Source organism: Urocitellus parryii, chromosome X (assembly GCF_045843805.1).
Source record: "Urocitellus parryii isolate mUroPar1 chromosome X, mUroPar1.hap1, whole genome shotgun sequence".
In the NCBI taxonomy this organism is placed as follows: Eukaryota; Metazoa; Chordata; class Mammalia; order Rodentia; family Sciuridae; genus Urocitellus; species Urocitellus parryii.
Window position 1 is genome coordinate 6007524 of NC_135547.1, and position 20745 is coordinate 6028268.

The 20745-nt window shown below is 36.3% G+C and overlaps 1 protein-coding gene across 1 annotated transcript in view; it reads right to left on the reverse strand.

The window, feature by feature from the left end:
* Positions 1 to 20745, reverse strand: part of Aff2 (ALF transcription elongation factor 2) — a 321062-nt gene that overhangs the window by 296766 nt on the left and 3551 nt on the right. Inside the window, exon 3 of the mRNA XM_077794011.1 lies at positions 13622 to 14482. Within this exon, the coding sequence (XP_077650137.1) occupies positions 13622 to 14482 (861 nt within the window). The remainder of the gene's footprint in view (positions 1 to 13621; positions 14483 to 20745) is intronic.

A 20745-nucleotide genomic window follows, 5' to 3' on the forward strand; every position in this document is an offset into this window, starting at 1 on the left:
GTCACTCTCAGATGAAGGGTCTACTTGTGGCCTTTAAAGACTTTCCCAATCATGAGGGAAAATGTGTAGTAAAAGCTCATTAATGTGTTTCTAGTAGGTCAGTTGGACTGGTTGGCTTTGCAGAGGCCTTGCAGCATAAAGATTCTCTAATTCCATAAATTGTGCCAATATCATCACCACAGTCCTGAGGCCAGTCTCCAGCCCCCATTCAAAGAAATTAATGATCTAGTTTTCTCAGAATTTTGCATTTTTGAACCATATACATTAGTGGAAGCTGTTTTTCAAGAGGCATCTTTCTTTTTGCTTTTAACCTACTGTCTAGATTTATGAGTGGAGAATTCAAGGCTCAGTTCTGTAAATAGCTGGGGCAAAGGCCTTTGGTGAGACTGTCTCTTGCAGGATTCTAGGTTCTCCATTGTAACAAGTAAAACTCTCAGCTCCCAAAGTTTCTGTGTTTACAATAATTTCAAAATGAGAAAGTATATAGGCATTATAAGGAGAATTTCAAACAATGGAGAACAGAAAATTGGAAAAGTAAAATTAAATAAGACATTATGATCAATTTCCCTATATTTAAAAACACAATTGTACTGTGAGGAACTATAGAGTACAGAAATATTGGACACTCAATCCCACTCCTTTCTCTAGGCTTCTCCTACCAGAATGTTATTGACCTTGACTAAAAGGCAATGAGTATTCATGCCAAATAAAGGCAAGGGAGCTGAACCAAATTGTTTCTGAGATAACAATTTAGGTATATTATATAGTCAGTCAAAATCACCCTATACCAATTCCACTGAAGTCAAAGGATGGGATTGCTCTCTCAATACTATATCATAGTGGGGACAGGTAGTATGGAGGGCAAGGGACTCCAACACTGCACTGTAAGCCAGTTTTCTGTGCAGACAACTTCAGTCTAATGGAGAAAAAGTAAAGAAAGATGAAAGCAAAGTCCACAGGTATAACTACCAGAGAAATTCAATGGGAAATATATTCATTTGACTTCAAAATTACAAAATACAAAGCGTGATTTAATATTTAATACACTGTATAGCTAACAGAAAATTGTCACTTCCATTCCTGTGATTACTAAGAAAATATTCAGCATATTTCCCCATGTTCTCTAAAGTACTATAAAATCTTTCTGAGGTAAGATATTAATTTTTAAGTGGTGAACCAAAAAGGCCATTTGTAGGAAATAAATCCTTCATTGAAGCATAGGAAAATAATCATGATTTTTTTGCCAATAATTTTACACAAGAAGTACTCTGGAAACATTAATCAAATACCATGACATTCAAAGCCTATAATATCATGACAGCATGACAATAAAAGAGATAAAAGGACAAACTTACCTACTTTGCAAAGATTTGAGTGTCAAGGAGAGGAAACGAAACTTGGGTAATGGTATCACCATCTACGGCTTGCCTAAGCTAGAAATCCCAGAATCATTCTAGATTCTTCTCTGTTTACTGCCTCTCAGTAGCCTATCTTATTAATCATTGAATCCCATGAAATCACCTTAACAATCTTTCTCAAAATGGTCCTAGTTCACATTTCTAGCATTTCTAGCCCAGAATATTTCAACTGCTTGTTCAATGATCTTTTTGCCTCAAATATTACCAGCTCTTTCATGCTTCCTACTCTTTTCTCCTCTCTCCCCTGCCAATATCTGCCTAACATGGCCTTTCTAAAACATCATCTACCATGCTCATACCTTATGCCTTTTGATGGTTTAAAAGATTCCCCTTCATCAGTAGCTGATACAAGAGCCCCTGATCTTTCCAACCAGTCTCCCCTCTTGATGCCCTAAACACAGTTCATTCTTTCATATCTTGATTTCCAAGAGATATCAGGCCCATTTTCAATCTGATGAGCATTTACATTGCAGGAAATGTCAATACAACATCTTCAAGAAAATTTCCAATCATACTTCAAGAATTAGCACACAAGTTATTTGAAAAAGCTTTTCTACACATCTCAGATACTCTTAGACATTCTCTGCTCTCATGGAATACTGAACACTCTTCTACTATATTTTCACTATGATTTTTTTTGTTTTTATTTTTGTATCCATAAACTCTGACTCAAACCACTCAAAATGAAGCAACATTGAGATGCCATCATCTGTTTTCCAGCTTCTAGCATATTATGTGGCACACAATGGACATTCAGTAAAATTCCATTGGATGAATGAATAAATAAAATGAATGGACAAAAGAAGATATGGAGTTTTATAGATATTGTCTTCTAATTAATGTTCCCAGCAATGGATATGATTCATGGTGACAACTTAAAATGTTAACAATAGTTTTGTTTTTTTTTTTTAATTTGTCCTTGGGCCAATTGCTGTCTTCTAGTATTCAACAACACCACTTGATAAATTGTGTATTCAGACTGATGTCTCTAGATGGGTCCTTTTTAAACTTATCAATCTCTACTGGAAAGGGAAGTGAGATATTCCAAACTTACAAAGATATGAAGACTATATTTCTTCAAATAAACAGAGTATACCTACATAAAGGATTTTGGAGACCTCAGCTCACAAGAGAGAACACAATAGGATGACCCAATTCAGGATGAGTATCCTAGTTAGCATTTTCATCAGGTATCCAGGGAAAGCATCTCTGAAACTTCCAGAGGAAAGTGGCTTTCCCACTAAGTTTGCATCTAAGTCTGGATGAATATAGGCAATCCTGACTGGCATATGAAGGCCAAAGAAGCAGTAGTAATCATTCAAAACATATACTATGTGAATAGTGATGCCTGAAACTTTATAACATGGCAGCTGTTTCTCCCAATATTAATATTTTAACAGAATTGCAACATATTTACAATATTACACTATGACATATGCTTTAAGCAGTGAACTGTCATGATAACCTTATATAAGAAGAAACATGGTATTTGGAACTCCAACAACACTGAAGTATTCATTGTGGTCAATTTAATCTTGTTAAGATACAACCTCCTTTTTCCACCAACCCATGAGTTTCTCAAAGCTTAGGTCAACTTCATCTCATATTTAAAGCCTTTACTAAATAGATGATTTCTCCTACAATTCTTTCATTTGATGCCATATCAGAATATAGGTACTGCCTTGGATCCTGAGCAAAAACCTTAGAGTGTACCAATAAAGTCATCATTCTCTAACTTTCTCCATTTAAAGTTTCACTGGCTTTCTTGGGCCTTTGAAAGAGAAACATGGACATGTGACACATGCAGGTATGTATACATATATGCAAAAATACATACACACCAGCTATGAGAATCCTTTAGGTTTTGCCACACACCATCAATATTTTAACCCCATCTAACCATTGTCACCTAATTTAATCCAAAGTCTCATAGTCTGTAAGAGTATTTGCTCTTCCTAGAATCTTAGAAAATCCTACCTCACCATGCCCAAGTCAATTACATACTATGATCCTTTTGATGTATAAGGGATTCCAGAATCCCAATTGGGTTTGGCCTTAGCCCTTCTATTCTCTTGAAAAAAAATATAGGACTTTCTTCTTTTGAGTAGTTATCTCTCAGGTCACCTTCTTGCATCCTGTGATTGTGAGCACAAGCCTAGGCAAGGAAATGTTTTCCTGTACTCTAATTCTAGCAATACAAAAAGCAAAATGACCTTCACCCCCTGAGTCATTAAGGAAAAAGACCTACTGACTAGGGAGAGTGATTTGTGGTATTGAAGAGTAATATAATACTGGGTGTAAAGCATTTGCATCCACCTGCCTGTGGGCTGAGGGAATCCTCTACTCTACTGGTCAATTCTCTTTCTACTCTAGACACTTCTCCTGACTTCAGGATTCTGGTGTCCACAGCTGAAAGGCTGGCCTTCCTCCCCATCTCGGCTCAAAGTCATCTTCCTGTTGGTGACAGGCACAACAAATGAAATATTTTTTGTTTTCTAAAATGTGGTCCAGTTCTAATTCAGGGGTCCACAGCAAAGTTAATTTTTGCCAGAAAATCCAGCCTGCTGCCTGTTTTCCTATGGCTTGCAAGTTAAGAATGTTTCTTATACTCAAAGATGGTTTGAAGAGATCAAAAGAAGATTTCAAGATACAAGGAAATATGTGATATTCAAGTTTCAGCACTCATATATGAAGTTGTTGTTTTCTTTGTTTTTGTTTTTTGTTTTTTTTTTTTTGGTTCTTGTGGTACTGGAGATTGAACCCAGGGGCACTTTATCACTGACCTACGTCCCTACCCCCTGTTATATTTTTATATTCAAACAGGGTCTTACTAAGTTGCTCTTACTTCAGCCTCTCAAGTTGCTGGGATTACAGGTGTGAGCCATTTTACCCAGCTACATATATGAAGTTTTATTGGAATGCAGCTGTATTCATTTACTTATTGGATATGGCAGTTTTCAAACTACAATGATAAGTATTTGTGACAGAGAGATAGAGGCTATATAGCCCATAAAGTGCAAAACAGTTATTTTTCAGCCATGTTTGCCCACATGGCTTTAGTTCATAATCATATCAATTACACTGATATTTTCTTGATTAATTAATTGGAAAATAATTTTATACTAATTACTGCACTAAAATATTTTTAAAAATCATTTTCACACAACTGTATTTAAACAGTTTGTCCATGATAATTGTCTTTCACATAGGCACAGTCAAGTGAAGAACCCAAAGACATTTTGGTTCAGAACTACTGCAGACTAAAACTGGGTTGGTTCTGAGATGAGGTGGCTCATCTCCATCCTGAAGACTGGCTTCACCTACTTATAGTGGACAATACCTAGAATGCCTTCATTATTAATATAGACATTTCTGAAGATTGAACCCTCTTGGAAAAGGTTCAATAGTGTCCCCCTAATATTCATGGCCTCTCAGCCCAGAATGGGACCTTTTTTGTAAATGTGGGCTTTGCCAATATAGTTAGTAAAGGATTAAGACAAAACCATCTGTGATATAAGGTAGGATCTAAAGTCTATGAGCTGATGTCCTCAGTAGAAGAGGGCATAGACATCTGGCATAGACATCCAGAGAAGGTGGCCAGGTGAATGCTTAGGCAGAGATTGGAGTGATGTCACTACAAGCCAAGGAAAGCCTGGGCTACCAGAAGCTATTTAAAGACTGAGAAATAAGCCAAACCCAAAAAAACAAAGGCTGAATGTTTTCTCTGATAAATGGATGCTGATCCATTGTGGGGTGGGTAGGGAAGAATGAAAGAACTTTGGATTGTGTAGAGGAGAGTGAGGGGATAGGAGGGGATGTGGGGATGGAAATACAGTGAAATGAGATGGGCATTATTACCGTATATACATGTATGATTACACTACTGGAGTGACTCTGCACCATGTACATCCAGAGGAATAATAAGTTGTGCTCCATTCGTGTACAACATGTCAAGATACATTCTACTGTCACATATAACTGATTAGAACAAAGTAAATAAAATTAAATTAAAAAAGAACTTACTGGACAAAAATAAATTTTAAAACAAAATAAAGAGTAAGAAATATTCTTCTCTAACATTTTTGGAAAGAGCTTGGCCCTGACAAAGTTTTGGACTCCTAGACTCCAAAACCAGGATAATAAATTTCTATCGTTCTGAAAACCTCCTTTGTTATTGCAGCTACAGGTAACTAATGCATCTTTTGCTTTGTCTTATAAACTTTCCAGACATTTCACAGCTACTTAGTTCATTTATTCCCATAGTAATTTTCTGAAATAGGCAGTCTGGATTATCAGCATTCTTTTGCTGAGGTACAGTGAGACTCACGTACTTAGCACATACGAAAAAACAATTCAAGCATCTTGATTGCACCTTGCTAACACTTTTTCTGTCTCATGATTCTAAACAGGTTTTGAAATTAATCTATTCTGGGGGCTCAAACACTTGAGAGAAGTCTTATTCCTCTCAATAGTTTCTATGCCAACTTTTTACTGACCTTTCATTTACATCTAAGGCACATCTTGAGGGTGACTGTGTTTCAGCCACAGAAATCCTGATTTTTTAGCTATGCTGTCTGAGTATTCTGCTAAAGTCATCTCACCAAAAAGACAAAAACTCAAAAGCCTTATGAATCAAGAAAAGGGCCTCTAACAAGTTGTGTCATATGTTATTCATTTAGGAATATTGCAAAAATACTACTTCTCACCATATTTGTAAATGAAAAACACATGACTGTAACCTGTAATACCACAAGAAAAATTGCTCTTTTGGTGTGTTCAGCCCCAAACTTTTGAAATATGAACCCAGCAAGGGAATTTTAACTTAAGCTGGATTCTGCTCATTATGTACTTACCCCTTATGTGAGAGCAGAGAAGCTACTTTTAGAAAATTAACCCATTCATATACAGTTGAACTTGATACACCAAATGCCTTCATGCAAATGGTAGTGGAAACTTGGGCTTTAGTCCCAGTATGGCCAATGGCTGTTCATCTGACCTAAGGTTCTACTTTTGTCAAAGGGTGTAATTACAATCTAAGATCCAGTCAAGACTGGATCAAAATAAGATATGTGAAGGCATTTGTGAATAATATAGTATAATTGTACTAAGTTTTTGTTATCATCACCTATATTATAAGCTCAATTTGGTAATCAAAGTATAGTACATTTTAAAGGATGTTTAATTAAATATTATTTGCTTTCATGCTAATTACAAAATACTAAACAGACTTACAACAATCCATAAAGGGTTTTATAACTCATCTCTGGAGCCCCTTGCATTTAGTATTTGCGTTGAATCAATATGGTTATCTACCTGTCAATTTTTCTTTTTCTTTAATGTGGAATGAGAGCAGCCCTATTATTATGACTGGCTCAGAAAGTACTGATCTAATCAATATATGCAGTGGTAACATAATGATTTGGAACACACAGAACAAAAGTTTATCACTTTACTGCATACTGAATCTGTCAAAATATTTTTCTAGGAGTAATGTAAAAGTACAAATTATTTCCCTTATTTTAGTGGGTGGTGATAAAAGGATTAGAATTGTAGTTGATATATCTTCAGCTTGCTATTTTCTAATGAAATGGTTCATATATTTATTATAAATGTTGGAATATAAAAATGCTCCAGGCTGAATTGCCAGCCATTCTCTAAGAGTAGCCAATTCTGTTTTCCCATATTTACCTTGTCTTAAAAATTTCTATATTCTTCTAAAAGGTGGTAACAAGGGATGTACAGACAGGGCTCAGAGCCCTCCATGCTGTTCCAATGTGGATACTCTTGAAAGGGGGATGGTTGGAGGAGGGAATGGCTGAAGTTATTTTACAATCAAGTAAGTTTGGGAAGGAGAAGCACATATTCATAGATTTAGAGATGGGATAAATCTCACTGATTAACTAGTTTAAGTTCATGTAATAAGACACCTAGAAAAATAAAATAACTCAAGTTCCTAAACCAAGTCAAGGCCAGAAGTGGAACCCACCTGTCAATATACCTAACTCAAATATGTGCAATATTCTACATGTTTCTTCTCATAAAGATTTGCTTTTAGCCATTTCATGAATAATCACAAAGATATTAATAGTGATGCCTTAAGTTATATCATTATTAATAATGATGACTTAAATTTGTATAACATAAGACTTGTAGTTTTATTATAGAATAAGAACAAAATAATCTTTTGACTTCAACATAAAATGTTAAAAGTGACAAAGGATTTAAGAGCAAAGACAGACACAGAAAAAATGCTCTCTGCTATATTTTAAAAATAGAATGCTGAAATCATGGACAATGTTCCCAAGATGATGATGGCTAGAATCACTTATAAACAACGTTGGAAAGTTAAAGAATATATATGAGAAAGAATGATACTTGAAGAGATGAGAAGGAGCAAAAAAAAAAAAATACTCAACTGCATGTTCTTTAATTTGCCAGTGTTGGAGCTCTATCACTGAGTTTCAATAATACTAATAAGCGAATGGAAAGGAAAGGAAATGAATGAGAGACAGGTATTCCTGGAGAAGGAAAGCAGGGTATACAGCAGCCATTTCAGCATTATTTTAGAGCCTTTAGAAAGCTCATAGAGGAAGAACTGAAGTATTCAGAAGACAAAAGGATATGCACTTCCTTCTAAGGGAGTAGAGAACAAACCAGGAGAGTTCAAAATGCAGTGCTTGAACTGGTGAAGGAAATTGACTTATGTCAACTCCTAGGTCACCCATGAATCCAGGAAACTGGAGTGTCAAGTTTAATACCACACTCTGGCTTCCACATTGCCTGTCAATTCAAGCCCGAGCTCACTTAGATTCTAAAAACCCTCAACACAGAAAAACTGGCCTCTCTTCTAAATATGTGTTTTATTATCTCACTTCATTTATTTATACTCACTCTCTCCATTCATAACTAATGCACACACATAATGAACTGCCCTCCAGATTCATAATTTCACCTAGTATTCAAGGCCAAATTCAAAGATACAATCCATTTATTCTTTTTCTACCTCAGATTATTCTTTTCATTTGTTCTTTTCATATATTCATCGCAATAGGATGTATTTTGACATATTATACATACATGGAGTATATCTTATTCTAATTATGATACCATTCTTGTGGTTGTACATGATGTGGAGTTTCATTCTGGTGTATTTATATATGAACATAGGGAAGTTATGTCCAATCCATTCTACTGTCTTTCCTATTCCCATACCCCTTCCTTCCCTTCATTTCCCTTTGTCTACTCAGGATACCTTTCCTATCCAATCTTAATTGAATCCCTAATTATCATCTCCAACCATCAAACACAAAACTCAATGTTTCCTTGGAATAATACTACTATCCTTTTCAGATGCCCTGCCGGGGCCACTTCTTTTGGCTTAGGGAGATACTCAAGTTAGTGGGAGAATGCAAAGTTGTGGTAAGGAAAATGAATTTGAATACCAATTACAATGGAGTTGGAAGAATTAGTAATAAGCTAAGAGCAACCATCAGGGTATAAAATGACATGGGAAGTGTATGAAGCATTCTGGATTTTGCACATCTATGGATAGATGTTATACTCAAGCATCTGTGCAGGTACTCTGAAAGTGAAAGGACATTCAAAGGTGTCTCCCTTCATTCTTGATGGGGTTGACATTAGACCAGCTATAGCCTGAGGTGGAATACTGTTTTATTTCCATAAAATAGACCAAAAATCTTGTTATATACATCAAATGAAGATTGCCTTTAGTTCTTTGAAGGAGTTGCCTCTACCACTTCTGTATTGCTACACAGCCACTCCTAAAACACTAATGATAAGATTGCAGCATTTTCTGCAGTTCTCACACAAGGAGCCTCAGCTTACTATCTACTTCACAATAAATAAAACTAATTGTATTCTCATTGTCTACTGCATAGGGTATAAAATAAAACAGGCATAGTCACAAATGAGAATGATAATTTTTCAGCTGGTTGACAAAGTGACCCACTAAAATATGCTAAAATAATACCATATGAGTTCCATTACATTTTTGTAAGTGGTTCCTAGTTTTGAGGCAATTAGAGCCTCAGATGTCCTAGATCACAGCCAAGAACAGCATGTAAAGCAAATGAACCTTTAGGATGATGACATTTCACACATTAATATTGTACTTTCTTTTTTAAAATTTAGATGTTGATGGACCTTTATTTTTATTCATTTATTTGTATGTGGTGCTGAGAATTGAACCCAGTGCCTCTCACATGCCAGGCAAGTGCTCTACCACTGAGCTACAGCGCCAGCCCAATATTGTACTTTCAAAAGCTTATTGGCATAGGATTGAGACACTTAATGTGAGGCATTGAACTCTTCATTTGCATTCAATTATTTATTTATCAAACTGTAGTAATAGCAAATTACACCAAAATGCACAGGTATCTACACTGGCAGATTTTTATCCTAAGGTAAAAATAAACAAAAACATCTGTAATAAATTCAGATTTATTAATAAATTAATAATTTATTAATAAATTCATTTCCTAATAAAATACCATCTGCAAGCAACCCTCAGTTTCCACTTGATACACATATGCCTTTTACTGTTTTCCAATGCAGTTCCCAGAAAGTCTTCTAAACACAAATAGAGAACACATTACCTTTTTGTTTGTTTGGTTACCTAGAATGTGCATAAATTCTATAATATAAAAATTTTAAACAAATTATTGTTTAAATAACATTCCTCAGTTGAAAAGTTGACTCTTTTCAATAAAGTTGGTTAGGCTTCTAATAAACTTCTAATATTTTCATTGCTGATATAGGAATTTTAAAAAGTATAAAATGTTTCAAAGTTAATTATTTTTCTTATGAAATAAAACAAATCCTCATTGTATATAAGTCTATACACAAATATTAACATAAATAAATGTGGACATAGAAAGAAAAACATGTACCAAATTTCAATAATAGTATTTAATCTCTCAATTCACAAATATAATCTCATCTACTGATATGAATAACTTAGAATGCTATGTTTTCTGGTCGTACAACTCTCCTTGTTCCCTCCTACCCCAAATGCACTCCTCTAGTACAACATGTCAACCTCCTCCCAGTTGAAGAGGAGGAAATACTGTGATTGCTCTCTAGATAAGCCTTTTTGGTAATAACTCCAAGTAATGCTACCACTCACCAAAGATGGCTACTCTGACTAGGGACCCGGAACCCAGGGCCTGGAATTCTTGGCGCCAGGAACTGGGGCTGGATTCTAATGCTAAGTGCTTTTGAAAGTGCATCAAGATTTAATAGGGTGAATTTTCAGACTTGGTCAAAATTTTAGCCACATAAATTCCATTAAGTTCAAAGCTCCATAATGCTCCAACCTGTCTATATTTATGCTCACATTTTAATCTACACCATTCTAAGCTCTCTGTTGGGCTTTCTAACCTCTCATTTTCTTTTCTCATATTTTGGTTTTCACATTGCTCCTGAATTCTGTATATCACCTTGATGTTAGAGCCCTAAGCTTCTCTCTACCTCTCCTTAAAATCTTTCATTGAGATCCATATTTTAAAATAAAATCTCTCTTCACTGATTTCCTATCATGATTTTCTTACACCTGACCCATTTTTCATACAAAGCTCCACCAAAGTCTATTTGTATCATCCCTAACAGTTGCATGCACATAGGCTGCTCCTTAGATAATCATCTCCAGGGTTGATGACAGCTCAGCTTCTGTTTGAAAATGTACCTCTCATTGGCGTGCTGGAGCACTGAGTGAAAACATGAAGGCATTTCTGAATCTGGGTCAGCCATTTTGTGAATGTATAAGAGAGGATTACAACGGAAGGGATCTGACTGGGTCTGCAACCTGTCAGTTCACTAATGAGGTATGGAAACAGGCTAGCAGGCTGCCTTATGGAGCAGTGCTATTTCCAGACCAGTCCTGAGTGATAGCACTACTGTGTAAGGAGTGAATAACAAGAGATACCAGGGCAAGGGAAGGGACAAGAATGACACCCCAATCTCCCATTATAGTGTTCTTGTTTTTTCAGTACAGTATATTATTAGGATTTTATTTTTTCCATTATAGTCTTCTTTTTTTCAAAAAAGATCTTTTTTTGATTTTTAAGTATTAACACCCAATATTAAATCATACCATAGAAATTAGTATTGGGATTTCTTAATGACTACACAGGAGTAGAACAGAGTAAGACGCATCCAGATAGAATAGAATTAGAGAAACACACCTGAGGATGAATTGTCTAGCTTGTTTACCTTTTTCATGTTATTTGATTAACATTATGGCTTTGAAAATATAATCAAGTAACCATTTCTGAAATTCATTCATTCAACAAATATTTATTGAATATCTACTATGTAGCAAATATTTGCTAAGCACTTGAGATACAATGAATGTATCTATTCCTTGCTCTCAAGGAGCTTACAGTCTAGTGGAGATGACAGACACATAAACAAGTAAATACAATACAATGAAATAAGTGCCAGTCAGGACGTATATAACAAGCCAATAGCATCATTCAGAGGAAGCTGGGAGAAAAGGAGATATTTCACAGAGAAAGTAATGACTCAGCAGACCTTAAGGAAAAACAGGACTCTACCAGGAAGACAAAGGAAGAGTGGCAAAAGGCATTCTAACTTAAGGGACAGCAGGCAAAAAAGCAAGGAAGAGTGATAAAGCATGACATGATAGGGAAATATGGGTGGCTCCATAGGTTGGGATTTCATCTGTGTATGACAAAGTGGTGAAATATGGGGCTAGAGGGAATATGAAGCCAGAGTAAAGAGCCTTGTATGTGGGACTAGGAAAGTTTGACTATTTCCTAGAAGTGATAAAAAGGCATTGAGGAGTTAAAAGGAGGGACTGACATGGTCTGATCCGCCTGCTAGATCACCTATATGAATAATGGTTAGGAAGAAAAGTGATACTAGAGGGAGGGAGACTGGTGAGGAGGGGCTAGCATAGCAGTCCAGGTGAAAGATTTGCCTCCAGGTGGTTTGAAGGGAGTGAGAGTGGAGAAGAGGTGACAGACTGGAGACATACTGAGGAGGAAGCTTGACAAGACTTGAGAAATGATGATACAAAAAGAAAATTGGCCTCAGAAATAAAACAATATTAAAAACATTCATCCAGACAATACAACCCACAGTAACGGGCCTCCCTTCCTTTCTTTCTGCTCCCATGGTCCACTGAAATCATCACATCTACTGAGGATGAATAAAGTCAGAAGAGCTATAGAGCTCATATGGTCTGACTTTTCTAATTTAGACAACCTAACTTGGAATCTGTAACACTTCATAGATTGCCTGTCACTCCTACTGAGTAAGAATTGGAATCTGCTTTCTTCTCTGTCTCCATTCAAGTCTTTATTCACCAGCAACAGGAATCCAATCTATAGGCAGTGACTTCTTCCAATCAAGCACTTGAGATGCAGTACATAGCCACTTATACAGTGATGTTTTCAAGGAAACCAAATATATATCCCCCAAACACACACACACACACACACACACACACACACACACACACACACAGTCATGAGTCATTTCTGTGGGAGAGGTCATGGTCCCTCTGGATTTCTCTTTAACAAGACAATGATTCCTGAGACAGGTAGGATACTTAGTTGTTCTAAACTCAATAGGATTTAGTTGATCACAATACCTTTTGCTTTGACAGAAGGCGAGAAGGTAATGCAGAAGGGAAGACTGAGGAATACAGAAGAAACATTAAGATCTTACTAAGGAATAGCCCTATAAACATTCATGAGACTAAGATTCTGAAAGAATACCTTCAACTTCTGGTTCCAGAAAAATCACACTTTACATTCTTCTACCTTAAGGAAATTCTGTGCTTTAGGTTTAGGATATACTATTGGCTAGTGAAGACCTATGGTGACTCAATCTTTTCATGAAACTTATACTACTTATGACCAACAAAAATCTCACATGTCATCAATGTATACGTGATAATACTGCAAACACATTTCCCCAAACTGTTTTATAATGCCAATTTTTCATTTGCTCAGACTGAACTTGTCTTTTGTTATTCCAAATAAAGGCGATTTAACTATATTTGTAGAGTGTTAATCAGATGTCACAAGTGAAAGAAGATCAAGAATCAAACTCTGACCTTGAAGACTATTATATACTGCTTAATAAGATACATAAAAGCTGCTATAGAGGTTATAAAAGTGTACCCCAAAAAGGAAACAAACTTAAAAATTACTTACTTCACTTGTTTGAAGGATCGTGAACTTTGGCAGTTTAGTCTTTGAACTGGCTGTGCTGGGTTTTCCATCCAAGAGTGATCCAAATGACAGATTCCCAAAGCTGTTCTCAAATTCAATGGAAGGTTTCAGTGTTGGAGAGATGTCTGGTGCCTGATCTTGGCCATCCATGGGTCTTACATATGCAGTTGGCTTTTGCTGTCCCATATTTGTTTTGCAGTAAAGCCCTGGTGGGAAGTTTTGAACTGAAAGGCCACTGCTAGGGGCTAATAAAGAGGAGGCCACTAGGGGAGACCCAGGTGCTTGCACTGTAAATTCAGAATCTTCTGGAGAATTAGATTGAAAGATTTCTTTGAAAGCATCTTCTCCCCCAGACTTGGGGTTACTGTCTTCCTTTGCAGATGGGTTTGACTCTTCAACTGCACCAATTTGGGGCTGTTCTGCTGGGTAGACAAAGAAGTCTTCAAGTCTTGCTTGAGGCTGATCCTGTGTGGAAGTCTGCATCTTGTTTGGCTGACTACTGGCCTGGCTTGCTGGTACTGTGGTAGGATTATGACTATCTCGTGGCCAGTCAGTCTTCGGTTTTCTGTTGCTGTGTATTAGAGTAGAATTCAATATCACGACGGAAGGTGGAGGCATTGGTGCCGTGAGGTGGGTATTATCCTGGTGAGATGGAATCATACGGTTCTTTTGTTCTGGAAAAAAGCTTGGTTCATTTTTGTTGATGGGAGTCTGGGGCACAGAATTCTTTGGGATTCCCACTAGATGATTCTGATTAGAATGGTTAGTAAGCAAATCCTTCATTTCATCATAGTTTCCCAGCGTGTTCTGGACTCGGTTGGCAAGGGCATCACCTTTGTTTGTCTAAAATAACAAAAAGATGGGGGTGGGAGGAGAGACAATGAATAGGTTTGTGTTTCCTAATGTTAATGCTTCAAACAGATGCCTTAAGCAGACTAGTAGATAGGATTCTTTAAAATTCCTGTTGCCATCTAATTTCATACTTTTTATGTGCTATGTAAGAAAAGAAATCAATAATGCTATTGGAAGAGCCTTTTGGAATGAGGAAGTATGATTAACAACTGGTATATTCCCTGGCCTATACTTAAACATGCTTGCTGGGAGAATGGTTTTCAATTACATCATTTATTCATTTTATCAGAAAAAAATTCTTCTATTTTAGGTCAGATGAGCGGAATTGTTTTATTTTATTTAACAATTAAAAACTTCCCCTTACTGATCAGAGCAATTATAGTGGAATATTCCACTTATCTATGTTTTGAACCTATCAACATTTGTACTACACATTATACATGAGAAAGTCTTAGCCCAATGGGTAAGAACATCAGTTGAGTTTTGCTAGCCTGACTGTACCAAGTTTAAAAGAGGCATGAAATTAAACAACTTCTAATTGTGCTAACATATGACTAAACTGAATGTAATTCCTTTTAATCAAAGAACTGTATAAATTACTGGTGTCTGCCTACATATTCTGGGGCAACTGTGTTTACATATTGGTGATTCATACTCATTTACTTTGAAATGATGCAATTGTTCATCAACAGTGACTCAAGCTCTCCTGTGTCTTTTCAGTGATTTAGACAAATTATTCAAGAATTTAGATTGTTGCTTAAGTAAATCAAAACAAAGTCATCTTTTCAAAGTGATTCCATGCGTAGGCGTTACAGAAGCAACCAAATCAATCTATGGTCAATCAACAGACTAGCTACACCATCCCCTGTAGGATATACTAATCCCATAAAAACAGTTGTGTTATTTTTTTAAATAATTAAGCTCCTGCATGGGTGTTTGTAATACAGAAAGCAAAGCTTTCATGACTAAAAAATGTAGGGTAGCTGTATATACTTGGAAATGACTTTGATGATAGCCCAGTTGTTCATCCTCAAAAATGACTTTTGTTATTCTCTTTATATGCCAAAGAGGTTATCAAAATAAGGTGTTGAATTCAGAAGGGCAAAGGACTTGTTTTTGCCTAGGCTGTATTTTCCTGGTCCAAGAAGTGACAACAAAAGTAAGCTACTATTATTCATGGAGCCATGAGGCAACTAGGCCACTAAATGAAGAAGGCACTACCCTATGTGGCCGTTAGGTCCCAGAAGCCATAAGCACCCTCTCTATGAAACAGAGGGGTAACTACCTTCCCACTGTTGCACTTTCCACTGAAGAGAGATGTTTAACATCTAAGGTATCCCCTATGCTTTCATACTGCCAATCTCCCGGTGTATATTGGGAGTTTAACTAACTATCCAAGTCTGGTGGTGTCTCAGTGTAAATCTAGGTTTGATTGTGTGTTTGTTGTTCTCTGTATGTGAAGATGGGAAAATATGCAGATGGATGGATGGTGAATTGCCAGAAATGAATGAAATCACCCAGAGAAAGAATATGTAGAATGAGAAGATTGGGTTCAGGCAAGAACTCTGGGAAACATCAACCTTTAAGAGACAGGGGGAAGAATAGGAGCCAACAAAGGATACCAAGAAGGAAAAAATCACACTGAGAAACAAACTAGAAACCTTGGCCTCATTATTGGTACATTCTCCTTGTAACTCATACCATGTGTTAAACCATATAAGACATTTCCAAAGAAACGAGGGCAGTTAGAAAAATATGAATTTCAAAGATTAATTAAAAGTATGCTAAATATATGCTAAGGGAGTTTGTGGGGGATGGAAATCTTTAGAAATTGAATAAATACATTTCAGTTGGCTTATCCTCAAAAACATATTACATCATATGCAACCTTCGTGCTGAAGTAGTGATTAAACAATTAACATTCTCTAAAATCCTCAACTGAATAATCACTCCATTTTCAGAAGCACATTTGAAAGGCATATTTAAAAGGTACAGATGAATAGAAATCACTTTTATTCCCTAAAACTCCCTAGGTTTGTTATTTTTAATGACAGAAATTACTTTGGAGCAAAAGCAAGAATAAACTCTTTGCATATAGCAGTACCCTTCAACAGAGTTTCACAATAAACCATTGGGCAACTGCCAAAACTGGTCTCTCTATTCTGTCCCTAAATATAAAACAAAGAAATTTCATTGTGCAGAAGGCCTAGCAAAAATTTGATATAAGCTTTAAAATTCTGCAGTGTTGCTGTGGCCCCTCCCACAAATTACCCCTGAGTCACTTGACTGAAAGGCTAAGGAATACTGATACCTGACTATATCCAAAGATAGGGTCCTATCAGGAGAAAACACCATTCCATGTCCCTTTTGAAGAGCTTTTATTTTCCAAATGGCTTTGGTTGAAACATAGTTCTACAAAATCAGAACCTTGCCCTTAGGTGCTGAAGAGACCACTATAATACCCCATTTCCCTGAGAAGTCATTCCCCTCTTTCAGGACAGAAAAACTACAGGTCTCATTGGTTTGCAAGCAAGCAAGTCAAACTACTGTTCTTGTTTCAGTAGTACATAGATGGGACATGTTTATCTTATCCTCAGTGGGAGGAAGTACATCTCTTTATTTATGTTTACTCTTACAATGATCTTGGTTTCTGAGGCATTCTTACAATTTTTGCACTTCTAGGTTTGAAAATAGGAGTACTTCTAAACTGGCCAATGTCTAAAACTGTGTGTATGTGAATAAAATTTAGGGAAAATTGGAATTTTTTGAACAAGTCTAAAATTCAAGCTACTATAAAGTATATACTACTACAACTATGATTTCTTTCCTGCTCAAAAAATATATATTTGTTAAAGGTCAGAGACCACCTTTTATTCATCTTTATATCCCCAAGACTTAGCACCATGTCTGGTGCATATTAAGTACCCAGTGTATTATTGCTGAACTGGACACAATGAAATTATAACTCATGCCCTGTTTATATCAAAAGAAAAAATCACAATAGCTTGGACTAAAGGCATATAAATAGAAAGACAAATGTTAGGCTAATTTGGCCAGTATGACTGGACAATAAATTGAAATCTGAGCTTCCTAGCTGCTAAATCAAAAAGGAAAAGCTCGTAAGTTAACAAGTTATTTTTATATCATAGAAGGAAGCATATCTTTATCCATTAAATGAAGTATATGAGACATTAAATGCCCGTGAAAAGGAACCGTTTATGTGAAAAGGAACCTCTCATTGGCTTATTTACAAGAATCTTTGAGGAATAAAACAAACCATTTTTTCACCTCCAATTTTCCAGAAGATGCAAAGCTGCTTCTCACATGCTTCTTATGAAAACTACAAAAGCAAAATCATTCCACTAACATCTAGCTTAGTGAAGACATGTCTACATGTTGAGTTAAGGGTCTACAGTAATATAATCTGGGTGTGTGGCTGTCTTGTGCATTTATGACATAGGAATAGAGCTGTGATAACCTGTAAGAATCAACTGTCGTCTCCCTTAGGATAGCTTCCTCAGAGAGCAACTATCTAAATGGGACTTGTGACACGAACTGCATAGCAGGCAATTCAAGGTTGAGTTCACTGGCAACACTTTGTGAGTTGCTAATTAAAGGAAGATCCATATGCTTTACACAACATAAGTGCTGTGGCTTCAAGTAGGAATTACTACGGTCACTGACCTGACAAAATCTGGTAAGTTCAAAATTCCCATGAGGTATGGTTAAGCATAGAGGACTCATAGACACATGGCCTCAAGAAGTCCACTATTCAACAATCACCAATGAAAAGTCCAGTGCAGGCAGCCAGATAAACTCTGTGCCTTCCTACCATTGTAGATGGGAAATGTCCATTTCTCAAGATGTAGATATGAAATCCACTGCATAGAAAACCCAATGGGGCCTGAAATGCATTCATATACTCCTACACAGTGTGCTCTCATTATACACCATAGCAACTTATGATTCACACTAAATGTTCATTTTCACCCTCCAGAGCCTTAGTAATCCTATTAAAGAGGAAGGTATTCTTGGCAGTCTTGATCGAATATCATAAACACGGCAAAGATGAATTTTAGCCATTTCAATCAATTATAGGTTCTTTCAATTTGGCCAATTCTTTACTTCCTGTTCTAGATAATTGGTTGATTCCTTAAAGGTAACCTCTGCAGCCATTATTTTCTAAGTAATCACTATTTCTCTATCATCAAGGAAATGCATTTTCCAAGTATTTTCAGGCATAAATTACATGTCTGTTTTGTGGCTCATGACTAACAGCAGTCCTTCATTTAAGCTTTTTGCCTTTCATTACTTTAGGAAATGCAAACTTCCCTCAGTTTGCTTCTAATGCTATCTACGCAAATCAGCAGTATAATTTCATTGCCAAACTAATGTGCGAGGAAGCTATTGTACCATAGTATTTCTTTTTAATAAAAGAAGCAAAATAATTGAAGTTTTAAAGTTCATTTTCCCTTTCATTTTATTGGGGATAAACTATGTGACTTAGTAATTCCTTTTTTTCCCAAATTTAATATTTTACAGTTAATTTCTCTAAGCTGGAAGTTGCTATTTCTTCTTTATTCTAATTATAATAATGACAATACATTGAATTTATGTAGCACTTTACAGATTTCAAAGCAAGGTTGTCCAGGTTGTTTTCATTTGTTTCATAAGAAATTATGTGAGTCAGCAAAGTAACTTTGGTGATCATCTGGCCTCTGCTTGCCCTAGCACAAATGACTTTGGGTAATGCACTTAATCCTCTCTTCATCTCGGTTTCCTCCTTCTTATTGAGCTGTGAAAGCCTTAATGTGTTACTATTATTATTAATTGTTATGGTCCACTTCAGAAAGGAGGAAACTGTGGGTTAGAGAAATGAAGCTTCTCCCTGATAGTTACCTAGCAGGTAAACTTATTGAGTCTTCTGATTTCCTGTCAGAAGATGAACAACTTCCTGTTACAGATACAGAATCACAAAGAATTGAGTACAAATCTACATATACCATATGGGAGTATATGAAGGTACAGAGAAGCCAGTTCACTTCCCTGACCTAAAATTCCCCAAGAAAAACGTGGGGGAAATTTGTGCTTCATTTATTGTAAGGAACTAAACAAGCACATCCAGAAAACCCTAGCACAGTTCCTGGCATACAATATGTGCATGCCAGTTCCTTATCAGCCATCTACACTAACATATCTTCATTTTTATGAGGTACTTTTAAAGAAATCCTTTTAAGTAGTGTAGCACAAACTTATAACTTATAAGCCCCAGAAAGATGTCCCCCACACAACAACCAAATTTGGAGAAAGTCAACATTTTTCCCATTCTGAATGTGGTAGAGGCAAAGCTAAAAAGGAAAAGAAACCACCTAGGAACATGAGAGATCACTATTTCTTCTTTCTGTGAAGAAAGTGAAATAGTTCCTAAGGACTAGTTGATGAACCATTGATGATACCAGACAAGTGATCAGGTCATGGTTTACACTTTGTTTAGCAAGATGATTCCCAAAAGTCTTGATTCACTACCAGAATTTTTCATTTTCAGCTTGTAAGTATTTCTACTACAATCCCAGGGAAGAGTTAATGTATGTCCTCATTTCTACCAATGGACTATTAACCAGCTCTAGGACTCCCATCACCCCTGACACATTCAGATACTCCAAGAACATCCACCTCAGTCTTTGTCTGGGGAGTCTGTGGATGTGTACAACAGCTGCAGTGTCACAACATGATGGGAAAAAGAGGACTATGTCCCAGTGATTTCCCAGAAAAAAATTGAATATGGACACAGCACAAGATGAGAACTGATCAAACCAAGGATGAAAAAAAAAAGTTACTAGGTCACAAACTGTTAGCATAATTACTTTCCTTCATAGTTTTGACTCAAGAATAGAGACTTTTTCCCCATAAATAAGCACAAAAGACAGTAAATGACTAATCACACCACAGGCCTGGCCCTGAACTAGACTAAATGTTCCCATCTGTGTCTCTACCTGATGCACCCTTGTAGTATCAAAACAGATGGCTTTTGAAAATTTCTGACAACACTGAGAATGGGTATTTTTTTCAACTATCTTCTCAAGAATACATTGCTATCATCTAAAAATATACATGTATGTATATAAAAAGTCTTGTTAAGAGATGGCAATCACCCTAAAGGTGCAAGACCATTGAAACTTTGTGACTTAAAGTTATGAAAGGAGAATACATCAAGGGTTCTTCACTACATAATAGGGTTAAGGATGGAACAGATA